At 40.9% G+C, this 23,586-nt stretch overlaps 1 protein-coding gene across 4 annotated transcripts in view; it reads right to left on the reverse strand.

Annotated features, from left to right (window-relative positions):
- LOC138821533 (histone-lysine N-methyltransferase ASH1L-like) overlaps nucleotides 1–23,586 on the reverse strand; it is a 145,000-nt gene that overhangs the window by 75,364 nt on the left and 46,050 nt on the right. For all 4 annotated transcript variants that reach the window (XM_070013856.1, XM_070013855.1, XM_070013857.1 and 1 more), the window contains exon 3: nucleotides 10,826–15,389. In XM_070013856.1, coding sequence (XP_069869957.1) covers nucleotides 10,826–15,389 — 4,564 coding nt within the window. The remainder of the gene's footprint in view (nucleotides 1–10,825; nucleotides 15,390–23,586) is intronic.

Genomic DNA, 23,586 nt, shown 5'->3' on the forward strand with positions numbered 1-23,586 from the left:
CTTTTTGCTTATGTGGTGCTGAGGAATCAAACCCAGGGCCTCTGGCATGCAAGGCATGCGCTCTACCACTGAGCCACCTTCCCAGCCCCTAGACCTCTTTTCTATAGTTACTATTTTTCCCTCTCCATGGAAATAAAGTCACTATGACTACTTCCTGAAAGATGATCTATATACTATTTGGAATTCTTCAGTAACGATCATTTATTCTGGCCAGGGCATGGTGGTCTAGGGCTGTAATCTTAGCACTTGGGAGGAATAGGAAGGACTGAGAGTTCAACATCATCCTAAGCTACTGTGATACCTTGTCTCAAGGGAAAAAAAAGGAACAAAAGAATATTTGATCCCTTTCTTCCATATATTTAATTAGCCAATGCCTTATTTTTATCAGCATAAACTCATGGACATTCATTCATTGCCAATACTGGGGCTAAAACTGAGGGCCAGGGCACTGTCCCTTAGCTTTTTTTTTTTTTTTTTGGTCGGTCATGGGGTCTGAACTCTGGGCCTGGGCACTGTCCCTCAGGTCTTCAGCTCAGGACTAGCACCCTACCACTTGAGCCACAGCGCCACTTCCAGCTTTTTCTGCTTGTGTTGTAATGAGGAATTGAACCAAGGGCCTCATGCATACAAGGCAAGCACTCTACCACTGAGCCACCTTCCCAGGCATCCCTTAGCTTTTTTTATTTTGGTCAGTACTGGGCTTGAACTCTGGGCCTGGGCCCTGTTCCTCAGCTTTTCAGCTTAAGGCAAGCGCTCTACCACTTGAGCCACGCTCTACCACTTGAGCCACGGCGCCACTCCCAGTTTTTCTGGTAGTTTATTGGAGAGTCTCACAGACTTTCCTGCCTGGGCTGGCTTTGTACCATGATTCTCAGATATCAGCCTCCTGAGTAGTTAGGATTATAGGCATGAGACACCGGAGCCTGGCTTTTGTCCCTTAGCTTTTTTGCTCAAGGCTGATGCTTTACTATTGAGCCACAGCTGCACTTCTGGCTTTCTGTTCGTTAATTGGTGATAATCTTATGGACTTTTCCTGTCCAGACTGGCTTTAAACAGCAATCCTCAGATCTTAGCCTCCTGCATAGCTAGGATTACAGGCATGAGCTATTTTGGCTGGCGCCTGGCCCTACCTATTTATTTTTAAGGTTATAACCCCGTACTATTATTATGTATTTTGTTGCTTAAATTGTCCCAGCCTTGGATACTGGGAGATGTTTCAACATAATTTCCCAAAGGTGATAAATTATTTTTTGGCAGTGCCCAAACTCAAGTGGCCTTGCGCTTTCCAGGTAGGTATAAACCATTAAGCTATGCCTCCAGCACTTTATTGTGCTGGTTATTTTGGTGAGAATCTTGATTACTGTTCATGTACATGGACATGGACACAGCTATGCCTGACTTGACTACAGACCTATACTCTTCACAAAATACTATTAAAGATTTTCTATCTCTGCCCTTCTCATTTTGTATAATCACCTCATTTCACTTATCTTCAGTACTGGTCTACCAACTATCTAAAAGAAGTATCTGAGAGTCATATTGTTTACTTCTGTTTGTATCTGCTCCTGAATGCTTCTTGATTTCTACCTTAGTTCAGGCTTTCATAATATTTAAGATTTTTTTATTGTTATCATAAAGGCGATGTATAGAGAGTTTAGCTTGGCTAATCAGGTAAGGAGTATTTTTATTTTTGGACAAGGTCGCCCCTTCCAGGCTTTCATAATATTTTGTTGGGACAGTTTCAAAACTGATCTATCTGACTTTTCTCTAACCTACACCTTTCACATTGCTGCCAATGTGACATCTCTTTGATGTCTTATAGAACAAGAGGCTTTAAGATCTGTTATTGCCTTTTTTGTGTATGTGTCAGTCCTGGGGCTTAGGGTTGGAGCACTGTCTTTGAGCCTGTTTGCTCAAAGCTAGAACTCTATCACTTAAGCCACAGCTCCACTTCTAGCTTTTTGCTGGTTAACTGGAGATGAGAGACTTATGGATCTTTTTGCTCAGACTGAACCACCTGTGCTCCTGAATTCTACACATCACACTATTAAAACTTATCTATGCACAGAATTTCCAAGCTAATTCCTCAGTAAGAAATAGTCTTCATTTCTTTTTCTTTTTTTTAGTGAAATATTTATTTATTTATTTATTTTAAATTTTATTTTATTTTATTTGAGAACATACTGTACAGAGGGGCTACAATTACATGGGCAGGATAATGCATACATTTCTTACCAAGCATTGCAGCCTCCTCCTTTGTTTACCCTTCACCTCCCTTCCCTATAGTCTTCATTTCTAATTCTTTGCAGATTAAAAACTTCTTACCTAACCCTTGTAAGTAAATCCTTTATTTCTCTTGACCCTTGTAAGTGAACTCATTGCTCTTCTCTCCAAAACACCATATGAACCTCTCTATAGTAGGAATTACCAATAACTTTATATACATGTCTTTGTTCTCAGTTAAACTAGAAATTCCTTGAGGGTAGAAATTATGTCTTATTGGGCTGGGAAGGTGGTTCAGTGGTAGAGCGCTTGCCTTGCATGCTTAAGGCCCTGGGTTCGATTCCTCATCACCACATAAGCAAAAAGAAAAAAGCCGGAAGTGGCGTTGTGGCTCAAGTGGTAGAGCACTAGCCTTGAGCTGAAGAGCTGAGGGACAGTGCTCAGGCCCAGAGTTCAGGCCCACGACTGGACCCAAAAAAATGAAAAAAAATTATGTCTTATTCATAACTGTATTTCTCATACCTGTTCACAGCAGGCACAAAAAGCCAAAAAGCCAGTGACCAAATTACAAAACATTTAAGGTTTAGTATTTTTCTAACATTTTGCCTTATTAGAAACTTTTCCTAGGTGGCTCAGTGGTAAAGTTCTTGCCTTGCATGCATGAGGCCCTGGGTTTTCCTCAGCACCACATAAGCAAAAAAGCCAGAAGTGGCGCTGTGGCTCAAGTGGTAGAGCGCTAGCTTTGAGCTGAGGGACAGCACCCAGGCCTAGAGTTCAGGCCCTATGACCAATAACAAAACGAAACAAAACACAAACAAAAAAACCCTTTTCCTTAGCTAACTTTGTTGAAAGGTAGTTAAATTTTATCTCACTTTACCTGAAACATGAAAATTAAGTTCCTACTTGAAAATCCAAGTTAGAGCCGGGTGCTGGTGACTCACACCTTTAATCCTAGCTACTCAGGAGGCTGAAATCTGAGTATTACAGTTTGAAGCCAGCTGGGAAAAGAAACTCTGTGAGACTCTTATCTCCAATAAACTACTTAAAGCCGGAAGTGGCACTGTGGCTCAACTGGTAGAGCACTAGCCTTGAGCAAAAGAAGTTCAGGGACAGTGCCCAGGCCCACAGTTCAAGCCCCAGAACTTGGGGGGGGGTGAGGGGGTGGGGGGGAAAGGTCCAAGTTAGAAGCTAGTTTCTGTTGACAGAAAGAACTGAAGTGAAGGGGGTAGGAGGGAATAGAGGAGTTGGGGAGTAGAGGTAGCTACTGAGATTCTGGAGATGAGAGACCATTAGAAGGTCTCATTCACTGGAACAACTGAAGGGAGTTATTCCCAGTCTGTGGACCTCTGGGGTGAGAAAGTCAAATGAGCTCTTCTCTTTGGATAAGGAAAGAGATTAGAACAGGTCAACAGGAATGAGTAGCTGGTCAGGAACCCAGGTTCCTACTCAAATACACATCTAGCTTCCAGCTCATCCACATCCCTGTCAACTCCCACTCCACTCAGGCATCCAAAGTTCTAGCCCTGCTTTTTGCTGGTTATTATTATAATTTTTTGGTACTGGGGCTTGAACTCAGGGCCTGGGTGCTGTTCCTTAGCAATATTGCTCAAGGCTGGTGCTCTACCACTGGAACCACAGCTCTACCTCTGGCTTTTTGGTTAAGGAGGTAAGAGTCTAAAAGGTTTTCTCTCTGGGACTGGCTTCAAACATCAATTCTTAAGGGGGCTGGGAAGGTGGCTCAGTGGTAGAGCGCTTGCCTTGCATGCATGAGGCCCTGGGTTCAATTCCTCAGCACCACATAAGCAGAAAAAAAAGCCGGAAGTGGCGCTATGGCTCAAGTGGTAGAGCGCTAGCCTTGAGCTGAAGAGCTGAGGGACAGCGCCCCGGCCCAGAGTTCAGGTCCACGACCGGCCCCAAAAAACAAACAAAAAAACCCCATCAATCCTTAGAACTCAAGCTCCTGAGCTGTTAGGAGTATTAATGGGTGTTTTGGGTTTTGTTTCTTGTTTTGGGGCTGATACTGAGGCTTGACTAAGGAGCTGGGGGCTGTGTCTGAGCCTTTTTGCTCAAGGCTAGAGCTCTACCAGTTGAGCTACAGCTCCATTTTCAGCTTTTTGGTGGTTAACTGGAGATAGAGTCTCACTGACTTTCCTGCCTGGGATGGCTTTGAACTGTGATCCTTACATTTCAGCCTCCTGAATAGGTGGGATAACCAGCATGAGCCACAGATGCTCAGTTCAAGTATGTCTTTTTAAAAACATTTTTTTTTTTTTTTGGTCGGCTGTGGGGGCTTGAACTCTGGGCCTGGGCGCTGTCCCTCAGCTCTTCAGCTCAAGGAGAGCACTCTACCACTTGAGCTACAGCGCCACTTCCGATTTTCTGGTGGTTTATTGGAGATAGGAGTCTCATGGTCTCTCCTGCCCGGGCTGGCTTTGAACCTCGATCCTCAGATCTCAGCCTCCTGAGTAGCTAGGATTACAGGCGTGAGCCAGCAGCACCTGGCTTTGAAAACATTTTTTTTTTTTTTGGGTCCGGTCGTGGGGCTTGAACTCTGGGCCTGGGCGCTGTCCCTCAGCTCTTCAGCTCAAGGCGAGCGCTCTACCACTTGAGCTACAGCGCCACTTCCGATTTTCTGGTGGTTTATTGGAGATAGGAGTCTCACGGTCTCTCCTGCCCGGGCTGGCTTTGAACCGCGATCCTCAGATCTCAGCCTCCTGAGTAGCTAGGATTACAGGCGTGAGCCACCAGCGCCCGGCTTTTAAAAACATTTTTTAGCAGTGGGAATGTGGCTTAATGGTAGAGTGCTTGCCTAGCCTGCATGAAGCCCTGGGTTCGATTCCACAGCACCACATAAACAGAAAAACCCCGAAGTGGCTCTGTGGCTCAAGTGGTGGAGTGTTAGCCTTGATCAAAAAGAAGCTCAAGGACAGTGCCCAGGCCTTGAGTTCAAGCCCCAGGACTGGCAGATAAAAAACAAAACATTTTTATTGTTATTATAAATGTGATATACAGAGGGTAAAGAGTACATTTCTTTTTTGATAGTGACACCCCTTGCTCTCTCCCAGTTTTTCCCTCCTGTCCCTACTCACAAATTGTATAGTTCATTTTTAACATAGTTGTCTATTGAGTACCACTGCTGCACTTTTTCACCATTTGTCCCTCCATTTCTGTGCCTCCCCTTACACACCAAAGACAGATAAATGAACAAACAAGACAAGAAAACAAAAACAGCAACAAAGGAATAGAAACTCTTGTTTCCATTTTCTGGAGTTCATTTCGATAAATATTACTTTGTATGATCAGAGATACACATAGGGCCTCATGCATGCAAACCAAGCACGCTACCACTAAGCCACCTTCCCAGCCCTACTTCTAAAATTATTATGTGTTGCTCTGGCTACAGACACAATGGTATTGGGTATATGCTCCCCACTCTACCAGGAATCCCTTTTTAGGGAATGATACTGCTCAATTCATAGCAAAATCCTGACCTTCTCAATCCAAATCACACTAATGAGCTCTAATACATCACATCCAATTGCCTGTTCAGGAGTGCCACTTTCCTTGTATAGGTACCTGAAGCTATGTGTATTAAGAAATCTAGCCGGGCGCTGGTGGCTCCCACCTGTAATCCTAGCTACTCATGAGGCAGAGATCTGAGGATCGAGGTTCAAAGCCAGCCCAGGCAGGAAAGACCGTGAGACTCCTATCTCCAATAAACCACCAGAAAACCGGAAGTGGCACTGTGGCTCAAGTGGTAGAGCGCTCACCTTGAGCTGAAGAGCTGAGGGATAGCGCCCAGGCCTAGAGGCCCAGAGTTCAAGCCCCACAACCGACCCCCCACCCCCCAAAAAAAGAAATCTAAGTATGGTTCAGTTGTAGAAAACTTACAAGGCTCTGGGTTTAACCCTTCAGTACACAACCTCCTCCTGCCCCCCCCAAAAGGTAACCAAAATGCTATTCCCTAAATCTGTTCCCATTCCTGTTTCAGCATACTGAAGTACCAATCTCCAAAATATGTCCATATAGATGTCTGCTATCATCTTGCTTTACTTACCATTGTCTTATTTAGAATATTTCAATTCCCTACTAACCAGTTTCTTTCTTCCTTTCTTTTTTTTTGCTAGTCATGGGGCCTGAACTCTGGACCTGGGCGCTGTCCCTCAGCATTTCAGCTCTAGCCTAGAGTTCTACCACTTGAACCAGAGCTCTACTTCCGGCTTTTTCTGCTTATGTGGTACTGAGGAATTGAACCCAGAGACTCATACATGCAAGGCAAGCACTCTACCACTGAGCCACCTTCCCAGCCCCTAAACAGTTTCTTTTATCTTTACTTTTATCCCCTCCAAGTCAGGGTTTATACAGGAGACAACATGATTTTCTAGAATGTAAGCCTAAATTTAGTACTCCTCTACCTTTTACAAAATTGAAAATTCACAATATAGGTTTCTTTCAGCATATTTTCCACTACTGCATCTTTTGTATCCTCTTTCCTATCCAAGTAAGCTTTTTTCAATATGTCTAAGTTCCTTCCCAGTTCAAGATCTTCAAACATACTTTTTACCCTTTAAATCCCAACTTTTTGTGTGTATGCCAGTCGTAGGCTTGAACTCAGGATTTGGGCAAATGTTCCTGAACTTTTTTTGTTCAAGGCTAGTGCTTTACCACTTCAGCCACAACTCTATTTCAGGTATTTTTTTTTTTAGTAGTTTATTGGACTTTCCTGCCTGAGCTAGCTTTGAACTGTATTCCTCAAATCTCAGTCTTGAGTAGCTAGTATTACAGGTGTAAACCAACAGTGCCCTACCCTACCAATTCCCAACTTTTTAACTTCAGGCCATAATCAATTAATTACTCTATATAATTAAATTCTATTTCCCTCACCCATTATTCTTTCTCTTTATTCTGTTAGTACTAACTTCACAATGCTTTCCTCAATTATGTCACTATATGCTTACCATTCTACCATTTGTCTTCCTGAAAATAAATGAAATCAGTTACTAGGTGTTTACTACATTTCATTGACTAGTGCTATTTTTGAAATTTAATAAATGAATAAGAAAATGAATGAATAAGTAGCTACATAGCAGAAATTCTGTTTACCCAGCTAACTGCTGCTTATCTTTCAGGTCCTAGTTAAGGGTCATTTTCTCAAGTAATCCTCTGAGTTATACCCTCCATTTCATAGAATCCTAGATTTGCAGGCAGGCACCAGTGGCTCAACTCTGCAAACCTAGTTACTCAGGAGACTGAGATCTGAGAATCAAGTTTTGAAGCTAGCTTAGGCAGAAAAGTCCTCAAGATTCTACTACCTCCAATCAACTGGCAAAAAAAAGTTGGACTGGAGGTTTATGTCAAGTGGTAAAAGTACTAGCCTTAAGTAAAAAAGCCAAGCCCTAGTACAAGGCCCTAAGTTTAAGTACTAGTACCAACATAAACACCCACAGAATTTCTGTACTCATAATTTTATACCTGTTGACACAATTTTAATGAAACCTAATGTGATTTTTTCCCCTCATACTTGGGGCTTAACCTCAGGGCCTGGGCACTGTTCCTGAGTTTCTTTCGCTCAAAGCTAGTACTCTATCACTTGAACCACAACATCACTTCCAGCTTTTTCTGTTTTTGTGGTACTGAGAAATCGAATCCAGGGCATCATGCATAATAGCCAAGTACCACCCCCAAGCCACATTGCCATGTGATAATGTGAATTGTTATAATCTACTTCCACAAAACAACAAACCCATGTGCCTTTTTCCCTGTTAGAAACAAAGGTCTAGGGGACTGGGAAGGTGGCTCAGTGGTAGAGCGCTTGCCTTGCATTCATGAAGCCCTGGGTTCGATTCCTCAGCACCACATAAGCAAAAAGAAAAAAGCCGGAAGTGGCGCTGTGGCTCAAGTTGTAGAGCACTAGCCTTCAGCACTAGCTGAAGAGCTGGGGGACAGCACCCAGCCCAGAGTTCAGACCCCACGACCGGACCTAAAAAAAAAAAAAAAAAAAAAAAGAAAGAAACAAAGGCCCATAAAGTAGAATACCCGGTAAATACATGATACTCAGAATTTGCTATCCATCATATATTTGCAAAAATGTTTTGTAAAATGAATCTAATTAAAGAATTTGTGTGTGTGTGTGTGACAGTCCTGGAGCTTGAACTTAGGGCCTAGGTGCTGTCCCTGAGCTTTTGTGCTCCAAGTTAGCACTGTATACCACTTGAGCAATAGCTCCACTTTCAGTTTTTTGTGGTTAACTGTGGATATAAAAGTTTCTCACTTTTTTGTCCCAGGCTGGCTTTGAATTACAATTCTCAGATCTCAGCCTCCTGAGTAGTTAGGATTACAGGCATGAGCCACTGGTATCCTGTAAGTTTTTAGTCTTTTAAACGGTAATGATAGAAATGATAGAAACAGAAATGATAAAAAATCTGTGTGCCTACTACACATAAATCAATGTAATGAGCATTATGGTATCATTTAGCAACCCCCTTCGGACCAATACTGGGGCTTGAACTCAGCTCCACTTAACCTTTTCGTTCAAGGCTGGTCTTTTAACATTTGTGCCTCCACTTCCAGCTTTTTGGTAGTTATTTGGAGATTAAGTGTTTCTCAAGATCTGTCTGCTCAGGCTAGCTCCTTGTTCCTTAGCCTCCTGAAGAGCTACAATTACAAATGTGAGCCACCAGTACCTAGCTCATTTACTTTTTTTTTGTCGGTTGTGGGGCCTGAACTCTGGGTTTGGGCACTTTCCCTCAACTCTTCAGCTCAAGGCTAACGCTCTACCACTTGAGCCACAGCACCACTTCTGGCTTTTTCTGCTTATGTGGTGCTGAGGAATTTAACCCAGAGCCTCATGCATTCAAGGCAAGCACTCTACCACTGAGCCACTTTCCTGGCCCCTCATTTACTTTTTATAATACCTCTACTTTATACCCTTTATACAGGAGAGGATATTGACGTTTACTTGGAAAATCTGGTGATACAGATTTTCCGTAGAAAACTACATACAATTTTATAGATGTAACTTCACTCATAGCATCAAAATATTTATAAACACTCTATAATCAGTTTATTTTTTGTCTTCTCAATTCCCAAGACATTTTCCTAGAAGTATTACATACATTTGTTTCATGACTTTTTTGTGTGTGAGTGCCAGTTGTGGGGCTTGAACTCAGACCCTGGGCACTGTCCCTAAGCTTTTTGCTCAAAGGTAGTGCTCTACCATTTGAGCCACAGCTCCACTTTCAGCTTTTTGGTGGTTAACTGGAGATAAGGCAGAGTTTCCTATCAGAGCTGGCTGTGATCCTTCAATCAAACTCTTACATAGCTAGGATTACAAGCATAAGCCACCAGAACTTAGTTTCATGCCCCGTGGCCTTCCTTGCCCCCCCCCCTTTTTTTTATTTTATCTAGTTCTGTTGCTTGAACACAGGGCCTGGGTGCTGTTTCTGAGATTTCTTTTGCTTAAGGCTAGTGCTATACCACTTGAACTACAGCACCACTTCCAGCTTTTTCTGAGTAAGATTTTCCTGTCCGGGCTGGCTTCAAACAGCAATCCTCAGATCTCAGCCTGAGTAGCTAGGATTACAGGTATGAGCCACTAGTGCCAAGTTAGCTTTATGCTTTTTTTATTTCTACTTGAAGCAGCTTTTTTTTTTTTTTTTGGGTCCGGTCGTGGGGCCTGAACTCTGGGCCTGGGTGCTGTCCCTCAGCTCTTCAGCTCAAGGCTAGCGCTCTACCACTTGAGCCACAGCGCCACTTCTGGCTTTTTCTGCTTATGTGGTGCTGAGGAATAGAACCCAGGGCCTCGGGCATGCAAGGCAAGCGCTCTACCACTGAGCCACCTTCCCAGCCCCTTGAAGCAGCTTTTTATGAAGACACTTGAAAGTACTCTGCAAAACAAGGTCTCTGTAAATAGACAAATTTTACAATGTTGAAAAGTGTTCTGTGCTTTGATTTTTTTGGGGGGGAGGGGTGGGTCATGGGGCTTGAACTCTGGGCCTGGGTGCTGTCTCTGAGCTCTCTACCACTTGAGCCACAGTGCCACTTAACCAGTGGTTAACTGTAGAGTCTCACAGATCTTCTTTCCCGGGCTGTCTTTGAACCACGATCCTCAGATCTCAGTCTGCTGAGTAGTTAGGATTACAGGCGTGAGCCACTAATGCCCAGCTGTGCTTGGATTTTTATGATATATGCAAGGTTAGTAACATTTTTCTCATAACATAGACATATTAACATTCTTACATGGCCTTGATGCTGTCCCTGAGCTTTTTTCCTCAAGGCTAGCACTCTGCCATGTGAGCCATAGCTCCACTTCTGGCTTTTTTGGTGTTTAATTGGAGTTAATTGTCTCATGCACCTTCCTGCCCAGGCTGGCCTTGAACCATCATCATCTCTACCTCCTGAGTAGCTAGGATTATAGGTATGAGACACTGGCACCCAGCCTCTTATCCTACTTGTTATCTAAAGAAAACAACTTTGAAGATTCAAAATACCATGTATAAAAACAAAAGGTGAGTTCATTAAAAGCTCAACTACATTGTGTCAGGGCACTAGCAGAAAAAAAAAATACTGTAACAAAAACACACAACAAAAATAACCCTCTTACCTGTTAAGTTCTGTATTGCCCTTTCGCTGGAAGGCAGTGGTTCCTTTCTGTGAGGCCGATTTAATGAAGTGTCTTGTGCAGAAAAGAGTCCAGGGCTGTCAGTTAATTTCTTCCGGCCACTGGAGTTAGGGTTTGAAACTCTGCAGCTGCCTATTGCACTTGTAAAAAGGTTAGTATGTTCATCACTGCTGGCTGGATCAGAGTTGGGAGTGAATCCTCCAAGAGATAAACTTGGAGAACTTTCCGAACAGTCAATTTGTAAAGGTGTCTGCAATCCCAAGGCCAATGAACTAGTTTCTGAGGGCTCTCGGTGGACCCACTGTTCTTCTCTGTTTATTAAGCTCTTTGAAGGAGAGAGATGAGGGCAAGACATGTGACATCTGTGCTTTTCCTTATGCTTATATCGCTCTCCAACAGTATCCTTTCCAAACCTATAGCGCTTCAGAGACTCCAGTACAGATCTGGAAGAGCCAGTGTCCATTGAAACCTGGGGTTGTTCAGAAGAACGGTGTTCTCTATGTTTGTGACGGTGCCTGTGTTTGTGCTCTACCATCCAACCATAGGCCATCTCAGGAGGTACACTGGGGTAGGTACTCATGGAGAGGAGGGGGGTCCTACTGGTTGTAAGAAAGGCCTCCTGTCTAAGAAGCTTATGCTTTTTCTTATGGTATTTGGTAGGATTGAGAAGTAAATGACCAGCATGCATATATGAAGGAGGTGGAAGTGGAGTAGTAAAAGAAGGAGATGGAGGAGGCGGATAAAGAGTAGGGGGATACCTTCCATAGTAACCTAATCCTATGGGAGCAGCTGTAAGAGGTGAAGGAGAGTAAGGCATGCCATAAGAGGGATAGAATCCAGTACTAGAAAGAGGAAAACTAAGGCTGTGCATAAAAGGCATTTCAGCCATTGCTTCTCTCATTTTAGGGGGTCTTCCTCTTTTCTTTTTTAAGTCAGGTTTTCGAATGTAGTGCAAGGGGTCTAAGGGAAATGAAGGATGTGTATAGAAACTATTGAAATTGATCCGAAAAATAGTTGGCAGGAGATCTCGGGGGATAAAATGATGACTTCGATGGGTGATCCGAATTTCACTTAAACGACTTATTAGTTCCTCCAGCTCTGCAATGAAGTCTGGATCCTGTCTACTTCGGAGTTGGGGATATTTCTTTTTCCGTTTTCTTTTCTGCCTTTTTATCTTGTCATAGCTGAGGTAATCATGACTTCTGCGTTTACATTTGTGTTTATGTTTTTCTTTAAGACTGTTTAAAACTGTAGAGGTTTCAGGGGGAATCAGAGAAACATGCTCGAAAGAATGCCTCCTCTTCTTTTGTCCACAAAATTTCTCTGCTCTGTCTGATGTGCTATTATTATCAGTTCCAATGCCACTATCACTTGGAATTGTTTCATCACTATGAGATTCACTAATGGGGGAAGGAGTAGCTTCTTTCAGAGATGTGAGTTCACTCAGATGGGAAGGAGAATTTGGCAACAAAGTAGGAGGAGATAACCGCCTCCTCCCTTTTGAAGCCTTTTTCATTGCAAGAGTCTGAATCATACTTCCCTGTCTGGAGTGTAAATGTAAATATGGCACTGAACTGGGTTCAACAAAGCCTGCATCACTACTTACAGGGCTCTGACCTCCACTAGTCCCAGAAGACTGAGAGCAAATAGGTGATGGAAGAATCTCAGAACTACTAGTGGATGATGGCAGTAAAGGGGGAAGGATCTGTCCTAATGCTGACCCCGCTGCCTGTTGAGCTGTTTGCTCAAGGACAGCAAGGCTGGTAGGGCTACCAGAAAGAATGCCATTTAAGACCGTTTTTGGTTTGCGGCCCCTTCTCTTTCCTATGTAAATGGTTCCTTTCTTGCTGACATTTATTTGTTGGCCCAATTTAGTGCCAAATGTGGCAGCAAGACTTGATACTGTATTATGGAGTTTGGATTGCACTTTCCCTTTATTACTTGATTCTACAGAACTTGAAAGAATCTGATTCAACAGTTTCTTTCTCTTTAAAGTTTTCATTTTATTTATTTTGCGGATAATTGTTTTCATTAGTTGTCCATTGTTTCTCTTGGTAATTTTTTTATCTGGCTCCATCTCAAGGTCACTCATGCTACAGACATTTGGTGTATGACTATCATCTAAATCATCTGGATCCTGAAGTTGATCCTCACTTTCAAAGAAATCACTGCTACTTCTATGGTTTTCACTTTCTGACTCCAGCTTGCTTGGACTTTCTGTGGCAACAAATGGAGCCACTGACAGTACAGGTGGCTTCATCTTCACTGGTGACCTCATTTGTCTCTTAGGCCTGCCTCTCTTTTTTGGAAAAGGAGATACAGACAAACTTTGCTTGAAGGAAGGAATTTCAATTTCTGGCTGTAAAATTGGGGGTTCTTGTTCTTCCTTAGACTGTAAAGAAAAAACTTTAGAGGCAGGAATTTTTAAAGTCCGTTTAGGTGGACCTTCTAGTTGAGGCATTTCCTTGGATTTAGGTCTTCCTCTTTTGGGCTTATAAATATCTGACAAAAGGTCACTGGAGACACACATGCTGGAGGATAGTTTGTGAGTTGCAAAAGACTTATGTGATGGTTTTTCACTATCAGTTAAGAGAGTAAGAGATGGAGCTGTGGATTTACTCAACTTTGGCAATCGGCGTTTAAGGAAGTCATGATCGACAAATGAAGATGAGCCAATATTTTTCATAAACTTGGCTGACTCAGAATTACTATGTGATAGTGAGCTACATGAAACATTTTTAAAAAGCTCTGATCGTTCTAATTCTAGCCCTTTTGGAGACCGGCATGTGCTTCTTGCCACCACTTTAGTCCACCGAGGTTTTCGTCCTTTTCTTTTTTTTAATGGTTTGGACTGCAAACTAGTGCTTAGGCTTTCAGCAACCTGGCAGTGTTTGTCTGATGCAGTTACTGCACCAAGTTTTAGAAAAGGTTTGCTAGTAAATAAACTTGTGAAGTTAACAACTGAAGGAGTAATTGTATGAATACTGGATTCAGAAGTCAAACTTGACTTTTTTCCAAGGGAGGAGCTTATTCTTGGAATATCTATATGTGTATTTTTTGAATCATTTAGCTCTTTATCAATCCCTTTACACTCAATACTTATGCTATGACCCATGGACCTATGATTTACATTCAAGTGGGTACTTTCAGAATTAAAGTGGTTTTTTCCAACAGATTCAGAAATTTCTTCCATTAGTTCTGTGGTAGAACTTAAAAGTAACGGATTAGGAGCCAACTGTGAAGTAGTTTCTGGGGGACTTCTGGTTAAAGGATTAATAGATACAGTAGGTGATGGGGAAGGTAGATTGCTGTCTCCTACTGCACTAAAAGGGGATTTAGCTGTAGATGCATCAGAAGCAGCTCCCATTTGAAAGTCTGGAGAAGTGCAATATACAGGAGGTTGCTTTTCATGCTTTGATGTTTCAAAAGATCCCCTTTCACTGGATGAGAAACTGTCTTGCTGAATGCATGTTCCTTCATTAAACATTTCTTTCTCTAAATTAATGATTTCCTTTCGAACCGAGAACTTTTCTAATATGCTTTCTTTACTCTGACGTATAACATTCTTCTCAAAAGTTTTGCTGGTAGCATTATCTTTCAGTGATTCAGAACGTTCTTGACTTTCATGATTATTGATGTTTGCACTACAAGAAGCCTTAAGTGGTTCCTGAGTGGGGAGCAGTGCTTCAGATTTAAGGTTTATGGCATCTTTACTGACAAGTCCTGCCACAGGACAGCTCACCAGTTTCTTTCCAATGTCCTTAGTAACCAATCCCATTGCTGAACTTGTTACAATCTTCTTCGCACAGTCTTTGGCCATTAGGCCAACAGTAGAACCCAATTTCTTTCCCAAGTCTTTATTAACCAGTCCAACCACTGTGCCAAGTCCTAACTTCTTGCCAGATTCCTTATTTACTAAACCTGGAACAATACCAATTCCTAGCTTCTTTCCTGAATCCTTGCTTAGCAGACCTACTGTAGTGATAGTCCCTGGCTTTTTGCCTAGGTCTTTATTAATGAATACCGCTGTAGTGCCAGTTCCCAGTTTTTTCACAGAGTCCTTACTGACCAATCCTACTGCTGCATTAAACACTGTTTTTTTCCCAGGATCTTTAGTTACCAATCCAACAGCTGTGCTGATAGCTGGCTTTTTTATTAAGTCTTTATGTATTATTCCAGTCACAGAGCCAACATTTGCTTTCCTGATCAAATCCTTGCTAACCAATCCTGCTGTAGTGCCAGTTCCTAACTTCTTCGGTTTTATCTTGGAAGACTTAGAAGGAGGACAAGTAGCAATAAGCTGTGCTAGTTTTTCTGTTACACTAGTTCCTCCATTAAGTAATGCTCGATCCTTCATATCAGAATCTCGGCTACCCACAAGAGAAGATGGTGTTACATTAATGTAATCTGCCATTTCTGAGTGTACTGGAGAAAGCTTCTTAGATAAAGGATTGTTTTCTCCCTGTGAATGAAGATGGATGCTTTCTTCAGACTGACATTCAATGGCTGCAACATCACCTGCTTTCTTGTACAACTTTGAAGGGTCCTAAAATTTGAACAAGAAAAAGGTTTCAGAGAAAGTAAACCTTATACCATTTTCAAATTAGCCATTACAAATTCAACAAAATAATGATCACATATTAACTTCATATAGTGAACAGAACTATTGAAAAAAATAGTGTTACACTAGTTTACATTATTGCTCTATCAGAGGCTATCTATAGATTTTAGTAATGTAACTTTCTATGTCTAGATTTCTAGAACTATCTATGATACTTTTGACATTGTTTACACAACACTGCAGAGAATATTGCTGCCCTCTGACTTGTCTTTTTTTTTTTTGGGGGGGGGGCCCGGTCGTGGGGCCTGAACTCTGGGCCTGGGTGCTGTCCCTCAGCTCTTCAGCTCAAGGCTAGCGCTCTACCACTTGAGCCACAGCGCCACTCCGGCTTTTTTCTTTTTGCTTATCTGGTGCTGAGGAATCGAACCCAGGGCCTCAGGCATGCAAGGCAAGCGATCTACCACTGAGCCATCTTCCCAGCTCCCCCCCCCCCTCCCAACTTGTCTTTTGGCAATACTGGAGCTTGAACTCAGGGCTTGCCCTTCTAACCACTTCATCTAGGCACCCAGCCTTAACTTTTTTTACGCACTAACTGGCACTCTATCACTTGATCATACTTCCAGACCATCTTTTTGCTGGTTAAGTAAAGACAGTCTTGAGACTTTTTTGCCCAATCTGGCTTCAAACTGTGATTCTGAGATCTTAACCTCCTGAATAGCTAGTTGAGTCACTGGGGCACCCAGTTATCATGCATTAACATACAAATGTTTTGCTTCTGAAAAGAAATATTTTTAGCTACAGAAAAAATTTTACCAATTGCTGGTGGCACCAGTGAGTCCTACCTGTAATCCTAGCTACTTGGGAGGCTGAGATCTGAGGATGACAGTTTAAAGCCTGGCAGGAAAGGCTGTAAAACTCTTACTCCAATAAGCCACCAGAAAACTGGAAGTGACACTGTGGCTCAAGTGATAAAGCGCTCGCCTTGAGCTTAAGAGCTGAGGGACAGCACTCAGGCCGAGTTCAAGCTCTATGACCAACCAAAAAAAAAATTTTTTTTAACCTATAGTCCTCCTTCCAGAATAAAAGCTTCACTGATTTAAATAAGTTCAAACCAATGCAGGACAAATTTTGACCTACTTGTAGTCATTTAACTCATTCTCAATTATAGTCTTTTTTGTTTGTTTGTTTGTTGTAGGGCTTGAACTCTGGCCTGGGTGCTGTCACTGAGATCTTCAGCTCAAGGCTACTGCTCTACCACTACTTCCGGTATTCTGGTGGGAGATAAAGAGTCTCACAGACTTTCCTGCCTGGGCTGGCTTTAACTGCGATCCTCAGATCTCAGCCTCTAGAGTAGCTAGGATTATAGGCATGAACCACAGGTGCCTGGCTTTATAGTGCTCTTTTAAAATAGGGCTATAGGCTGAGAATGTAGCTTAGTTGTAGAGTGCTTGCCTAGCATGCATGAAGTCTTGGGTTTGATTCCTCAGTACTACATAAACAGAAAAAGCCAGAGTGGTGCTGTGGCTCAAGTGGTAGAGTGCCAGCCTTGAGCACAGAGAGGCTCAGGGACAGAGCCTAGGCCCTTAGTTCAAGCCCCAACTGGGGAAAAATAAAACAAAATCTGGCTTATATATGGTCACTTAGCTCTGTGTCAAAATAAAAACGACTATGTATACATTATAAATATGTGAAAAATCGATAATATATGTCCTATTATATGTAAATATACATATATCAGATTTAGGCATGAATTCTGTTGAAGGAAAAACACATACACCCAAGTGGTCAGCTGTTACAACATCTAGTTCATTTTGAGAATTTCAATAATTAGTCATACCAAAAATATCACTTAAAAACCTTAGGGAAAAAACCAAAACATGCGACCTTTGTGAAGTTCTATAGCAATAATTCTAGCTACTTGAGCGGTAGAGGTAAATGGACTGTTCCTAGACTAGACAAATACATGAGACCTTAGCTGAAATACTAAAAGCAAGAGGGCTGGTGATATAAATCAAATGTGGGAAAACAATCAGATTATGCCAAGTATGAGTAAAGGTTAACATTATTTTATATGTATGTAGATATACATATTTGTTGAGTTAATAGAAGCATAGTAATGTTGTTGCACTTAATTATATCACAATTCAAAAACAAATATCCATCATTTTTAGTGATAAAATTTATCTTTTACTATAAACTACAGAGTCCTGTAGAGACATCATTTTATTCAAGGTTATAAACCCATCTCTGTAATTATCCAATTGTGAAATATTGAAGAAAATTATTCTGTGTGTTAGGAAAAGAGTTAAGCATATCTTGAATCTAATTTAACAAGGATAAATTTGTTTGAATAAAATTAGTAAATTGAAAGTAGGTCTGGTAGTACATGCATATTATTTCCAGTACTGAGGTAGAATATGTTTGAGGCCAAAATAAGCTTCACAGCCAGTTTTTAGGAATATAGATAGAATTATAAATATTTAGTGATATTTATTTCACTTAAAAGCTTAATTTTTTAAAATTTTTTTGCCAGTTCTGGGGCTTGAACTCAGGGCCTGGGCACTGTCCCTGAGTCTGTCTGTGCTCAAGGCTAGAGCTCCACCACTTGAGCCTCAGGGCCACTTCCAGCTTTTTCTATTTATGTGGTACTGAAGAATCAAACCTAGGGCCTCATGCCACCTTCCCAGCCCTCACTTAAAAGCTTAATTGGACAAATTTCCTTTTTTATTGAAGAATTCAGGTTAATGTTAAAACATATTCCTCTACTAATATATAGTCAGGCTGAATGTGGTGGTACATATCTACAATCACTTGGGATGATGAGTTCAAGGCCAGTTAGGCTATATGATATAAAATCCTTGACTCAAAAAATTAAAGAAAAAAACCTAAATAATTTTCATCACATCTCATATGTATACTCATATGTACATATGCAAAAATAGTTGACTGATAAAAGTTTTCTAAATCAGTATGTTATTTGCAGAATTCTGTCCAGACTTAACATATACAAGAAGAGAATAAAGTTGTATACTGAATCAGTGTTCAGTGTTCATGAGCTTCTAGAATTAATGTATTAATAGATGTCGTATCCAGCTTTCTCTTACCATTGCAAAAATACCCAGGTAAACAACTTAAAAGCCAAAGTTGGGGGGGGGGGATTATTTTAAGGTTTTGTGTAACTTTGGAGTTATCTAGTTGCTGAAGATTTTGTAGAATTAAAGCTATTTACAAGATTTTTGGGGGGAGGCCAGTCATCTTTTTTTTTTTCTTTTTGAGATTTCACTATTATTTTCTGATGACAAATCAGCTAAAGTTTTCTTTGGTTTCTGTACTTACACTTAGTAAATTTTTTTTTTTAAAAAAACATCAGTTCTGGCATATCAATTTAGACAAAAGTCTGCCAAGTTTCTCATCTTGCCTTTTCTTTCTTTTTTGGTCAGTCGTGGGGCCTGAACTCTGGGCCTGGGTGCTGTGCCCCAGCTCTTCAGCTAGTGCTGAAGGCTAGTGCTCTACCACTTGAGCCACAGTGCTACTTCCTGTTTTCTGAGTGGTTTATTGGAGATAAGAGTCTCAGGGAGTTTTCCTGCCCGGGCTGGCTTTGAACCAGCTTTGAATCGTGATCCTCAGATCTTAGCCTCCTGAGTAGCTAGGATTACAGGCGTGAGCCACCAGGGCCCAGTGACCAGCTTCTCACTGAGCCAGTGTAATAAGTGCATGTTATCACTCCAACTTCTTGAGTGTCATATGTTTCTGCCTAGGCTGGTCTGGAACTGTGATCTTCCCAATCTCACTCTCTCACATAGCACAGGATGACAAGTACATGCCACTGTGCCCACTGTGGGTTGAGAAGTAGTCTCAGAAACTTTTCTTCCCTAGGTGGTCTTGAACTTTGATTCTCCCATTTTTAGATTTCCAAGTAGCAAGGATTACAGGTATGAACTCACTCTTTTTGGCATTTTGATGATACAACCTGTTTTAATTTTTGGCAATGTTAGGGATCAAATGAAGGCTGTGCACATGTTCTAGAAAAGTAATCTACTGAGCTATCCTATATCCTCTTTGATTTCCTAACTTTCCTTTAGTTGCTGTTGAGAAAGGCTAATAATGACTCAACTGTCATTCTGTTCTCTAATTCTCACTTTCTTTTAAGATATTTTTGTGCATTTGGGCATTGGTGGCTCACTCCTGTAATCCTAGCTACTTAGGAGGCTGAGATCTAAAGATCAAGGTTCAAAGCCAGCCAGGGGAACAAAGTCTGGGAGACTCTTGTTGCCAATGAATCTACTAAAAAAAGCTGGAAGTAGAGCTGTGGCTCAAGTAGTAGAATGCCTGCCCTTAGGAAAAGAAGCACTGGGACAGCATCCAGACTCAGAGTTCAAGCCCCACGACCAGCAAAAATAAAAAATAAAATAAAATAAAGGTATTTTTGTTTCTGAAATTCTACAAATTCACTAAGATGTAACTTAGTAATAAACTTTTACCAATCCTTCAGAACCTTTCTTTCCTGAATAATTTCTTTAGAATTATCCTTTTTATATCCTCCTATTTCCACTGGCATTCTATTCTTTCTCTGTTTTCTTTAGTTCTGCTATATTTTATGCAATTTTGTCAATGCTACTTTCCACTTCAATTTTTTCTCCAGAGCTCTGTTGGTGAATGAATTTTAACTGAGGTTTTAAATTTCAATACATGCATTTATCACCTAGAAAATAAGAGTTTTTCATTATTTCTAGAAAATACATTTCAGCAGGTGCTTGTGGCTCACACCTATAAGCCTAGCTATTTAGGAGGCTGAGATCTGAGGATCAAAGCCAGCCCGGTAGGAAAGTCCATAAGACTCTTATCTCTAATTAATCAAAGAAAAAGCCCGTAAGTAGCACTGTGACTCAAATGGTAGAATGTAGGCCTTGAGCAAAAGGAGCTCAGGACAGTGCCCAGGCCCAGGATAAAAAACCAACCCAACAAAAAACCATTTCATTGGTATGTTTTGATAATCTGCCTGGTCATTTTCTATATATATCTCCTCCTCCTCTACTCCCCCACCCCCACTGGTTCTGGGGCTTGAATTCAGGGCCTGAGTGCTATACTTGAGCCATACTTTTACTTCTGGCCTTTGATGGTTAGTTGGGAGATAAAATCTCACAGAGCCGGGGGCCTGGTGGTTCACACTTGTAATCCTAGCTACTCAGGAGGTTAAGAGCTGAGGATCCTGGTTCAAAGACAACCCAGGCAGGAAAGTCCGTGAGTTTCTTATCTTCAATAAACCACAAGAAAACCAGAAGTGGCGCTGTGGCTCAAGCAGTAGAGCGCTCACCTTGAGCTGAAGAGTGCAGGGACAGTGCCCAAGCCCAGAGTTCAAGCCCCACAACCGACCCCAAAAATAAAAAGTCTCACAGACTTTCCTATTGGGACTGGTTTTGAACCATGATTCTTAGATCCTAACTTCCTGAATGGCTAGGATTATAGGTATGAGCCATAGGTGCCCAGCTACAGGTTTATTCTTATCTTTCAAGTTCACTGTTCTTTTAAGTCTTTAGTTATTTCAGAAACAATTACTGCATTTTATATTGCAACTGCATTATTTGAATTTCTTATAAAGTTTAATCCTGCCGATGTGTCTGATAATTGGTGCTAATGATGAAAAAGCTCTGTATTTCTGTAATGTCAGTTTAAAAGTCTCCTTTTTCATCTGTGATTTGAGTCTTATCTTTGTAGTCTACCTAAAAGTCTGTCAATTTTGTTCATCTTTTCAAAAAACCAACCCCCATTAGGGAGGCTGAGTTAGGAGTGTCTCAAGTTTGAGGACAGCATGGACTATGGAACATGATCTTGTCTCAAAAAGCCAAATAACAAAAAACAAAACAAACTTTTTCTTTTGTTAATCTACCTATCCTTTTTTCCCTAGTCTCTTTCACAATGATTTCTGTTATGAGTTCTAACAAAAACTTGAGAATCAAAAAAGGATTCAGGCAACTACAGCCAAATATTTTTGTTTCTTGATAACACTGTCATGCTATATGCGGCTCAGGCTTGCCTCTAAGTCACTGCATAGCCCAGGCTAGCTTCCCTCTCATGATCTTCCTGTTCCAGACTCCTGAGTCATGCCCCAAAGGTATTTTTTACAGACTGTAAAAATTATTTAAAAGCAAAATGTCAATTCAGAAATGTCAGAAAAGACTCTACCATAAATCATGTTTATCCAGAATGATCACCCTTAATCTAAATATAGCAAGAAATATTATTAAAAAGAGAAATAAATCATTAAAAGACCAGTAGCTACATCTGTGTCTTCCACATCAGATATTTAGACATAAAGATGTGCATGTTCAACTGAATAGGATGCTAAATTCAAACCACTCTTTTGAGTGATTGTATACAAATATCTGTACTTCATATCTCATAACAATAGACTAAAAATCAAGAAAAAAATTAAACTGTCATTTCACTGAATAAAACAAGAGAAGAAATAGGGTAAAGAATGTTTACATCCTCCAGTTGTGTAGTTAGTCAATAATTATATCACAGTATTTCAGTTACAAAATAACTGTTGAAAGTAGAAAATCAGTATTTAATTATTCATAATATAGTAAGAACAATTGAAATTAACATGTCATATGCTTACATTAATAAAACAGGAAGGGGTAGCCATAATTAGATGTTAAAAAGGAGTGCCTCAAAAAGGGGAAGCTTAGTAAGATGTTCTGTGGATGCAATACCAAAAAAGGAAGACAAACTAAAAGTGATTTACTTACTAGAATATATTGAAAAAGTAATAACAATGATATGTCTTAGGAATGTATATATTTTTTATGTAACATCCACTGAAAAGTTTGTCCTATATTCTATTATGAAACAAATACTGAAACTAGTGAGCACCCAATAAAAATGAGGAATAGAGGGAAAACAGACATATAATTTTATCACCTTGCATGTCAACTATATATACTCTTTTTTTTCTTTTGCCAGTCCTGGGGCCTGAACTCACAGCCTGGGCACTGTCCCTGAGCTTCTTTTGCTCAAGGGGCTAGCACTCTACCACTTAAGACATAGTGCCCCTTCCAGCTTTTTCTATTTACAATGAGAAATTGAATCCAAGGCTTCATGCATGGTAGGCAAGCACTCTACCATTAAGCCACATTCTTAGCTCCCAATTATATACACTTCTTTCTATTGCAATGTTTCCAGAAAAAAAAATCTAACAGATACATTTTCCCCAAATGATTATATAAAACATAAGTTACCTATAGAAACAAGTCAGAAATTAGAAATATGTGTCAGGGCAAGAATCTGGGGTAATTTTCAAAAAAATGTTGCACACTTCAGTTTGTAATTTTTTAATTACATTATTATTTTTTTATGTGGTACTGAGGAATAGAACCCAGGGCCTCATGCATTCTAGGTAAGCACTCTATGACTAAGCCACTTTCCCAGCCACTAGTTTGTAAAATTTAATCAACAGATAAACCAAAACATCTGAGAACAGGGGTGAAAAAATACTGAACAAAAACAAAGAAAATCAAACATAAAGACAATTAAATCGAGCATTTTAATAGAACACAACTAAATATTTTCTATTCAAAAGCAACTTACTAATTAAAAGTTGGCAGGAAGGGGTGGCTTAGCTATTTGGGAATCTGAATGAAACAATTGTGGTTCCAGGCTAGCCTGGGCAGCAAAGTAACAGAGATCTGGGTGCAGTGGTGCACACTTACTATACTAGCTATAATGAAAAGCATAAAATAAGCACATTGCAGCCAGGACATGCACTCAGGAAGCAAAATTCTATTTCAGCCTACCCAGGCAATGGTGGCTCATCCTATAATTCTTGCTACTCAGAAGGCTGAGATCTGAGGATAATGGTTCAAAGCTAGTAGGGGCAGGAAAGTCCATGAGACTCTCTTTGTTGTTGGTCATGTGGCTGTAGGGCTTGAACTCAGAACCTGGACGCTGTTCCTGGGCTCTTTTGCTCAAGGCTAGTGTTCTACCACGTTGAGCCACAGCAACACTTCCAGTTTTCTGGTGGTTAATTGGAGGTAAGAGTCTCATGGACTTTCCTGCCCAGACTGGCTTTGAATCATGATCCTCTGATCTCAGCCTCCTGATAGCTACCAAAGGCTAGAAGTAGAGCTGAGGGTTAAGTGGTAAAGCACAAGCCTTGAGCAAAAAAAGTTTGGAGATAACA

Source organism: Dipodomys merriami, unplaced genomic scaffold, assembly GCF_024711535.1.
Source record: "Dipodomys merriami isolate MVZ:Mamm:240054 unplaced genomic scaffold, mDipMer1.0.p SCAF_92, whole genome shotgun sequence".
Classification (NCBI taxonomy): domain Eukaryota; kingdom Metazoa; phylum Chordata; class Mammalia; order Rodentia; family Heteromyidae; genus Dipodomys; species Dipodomys merriami.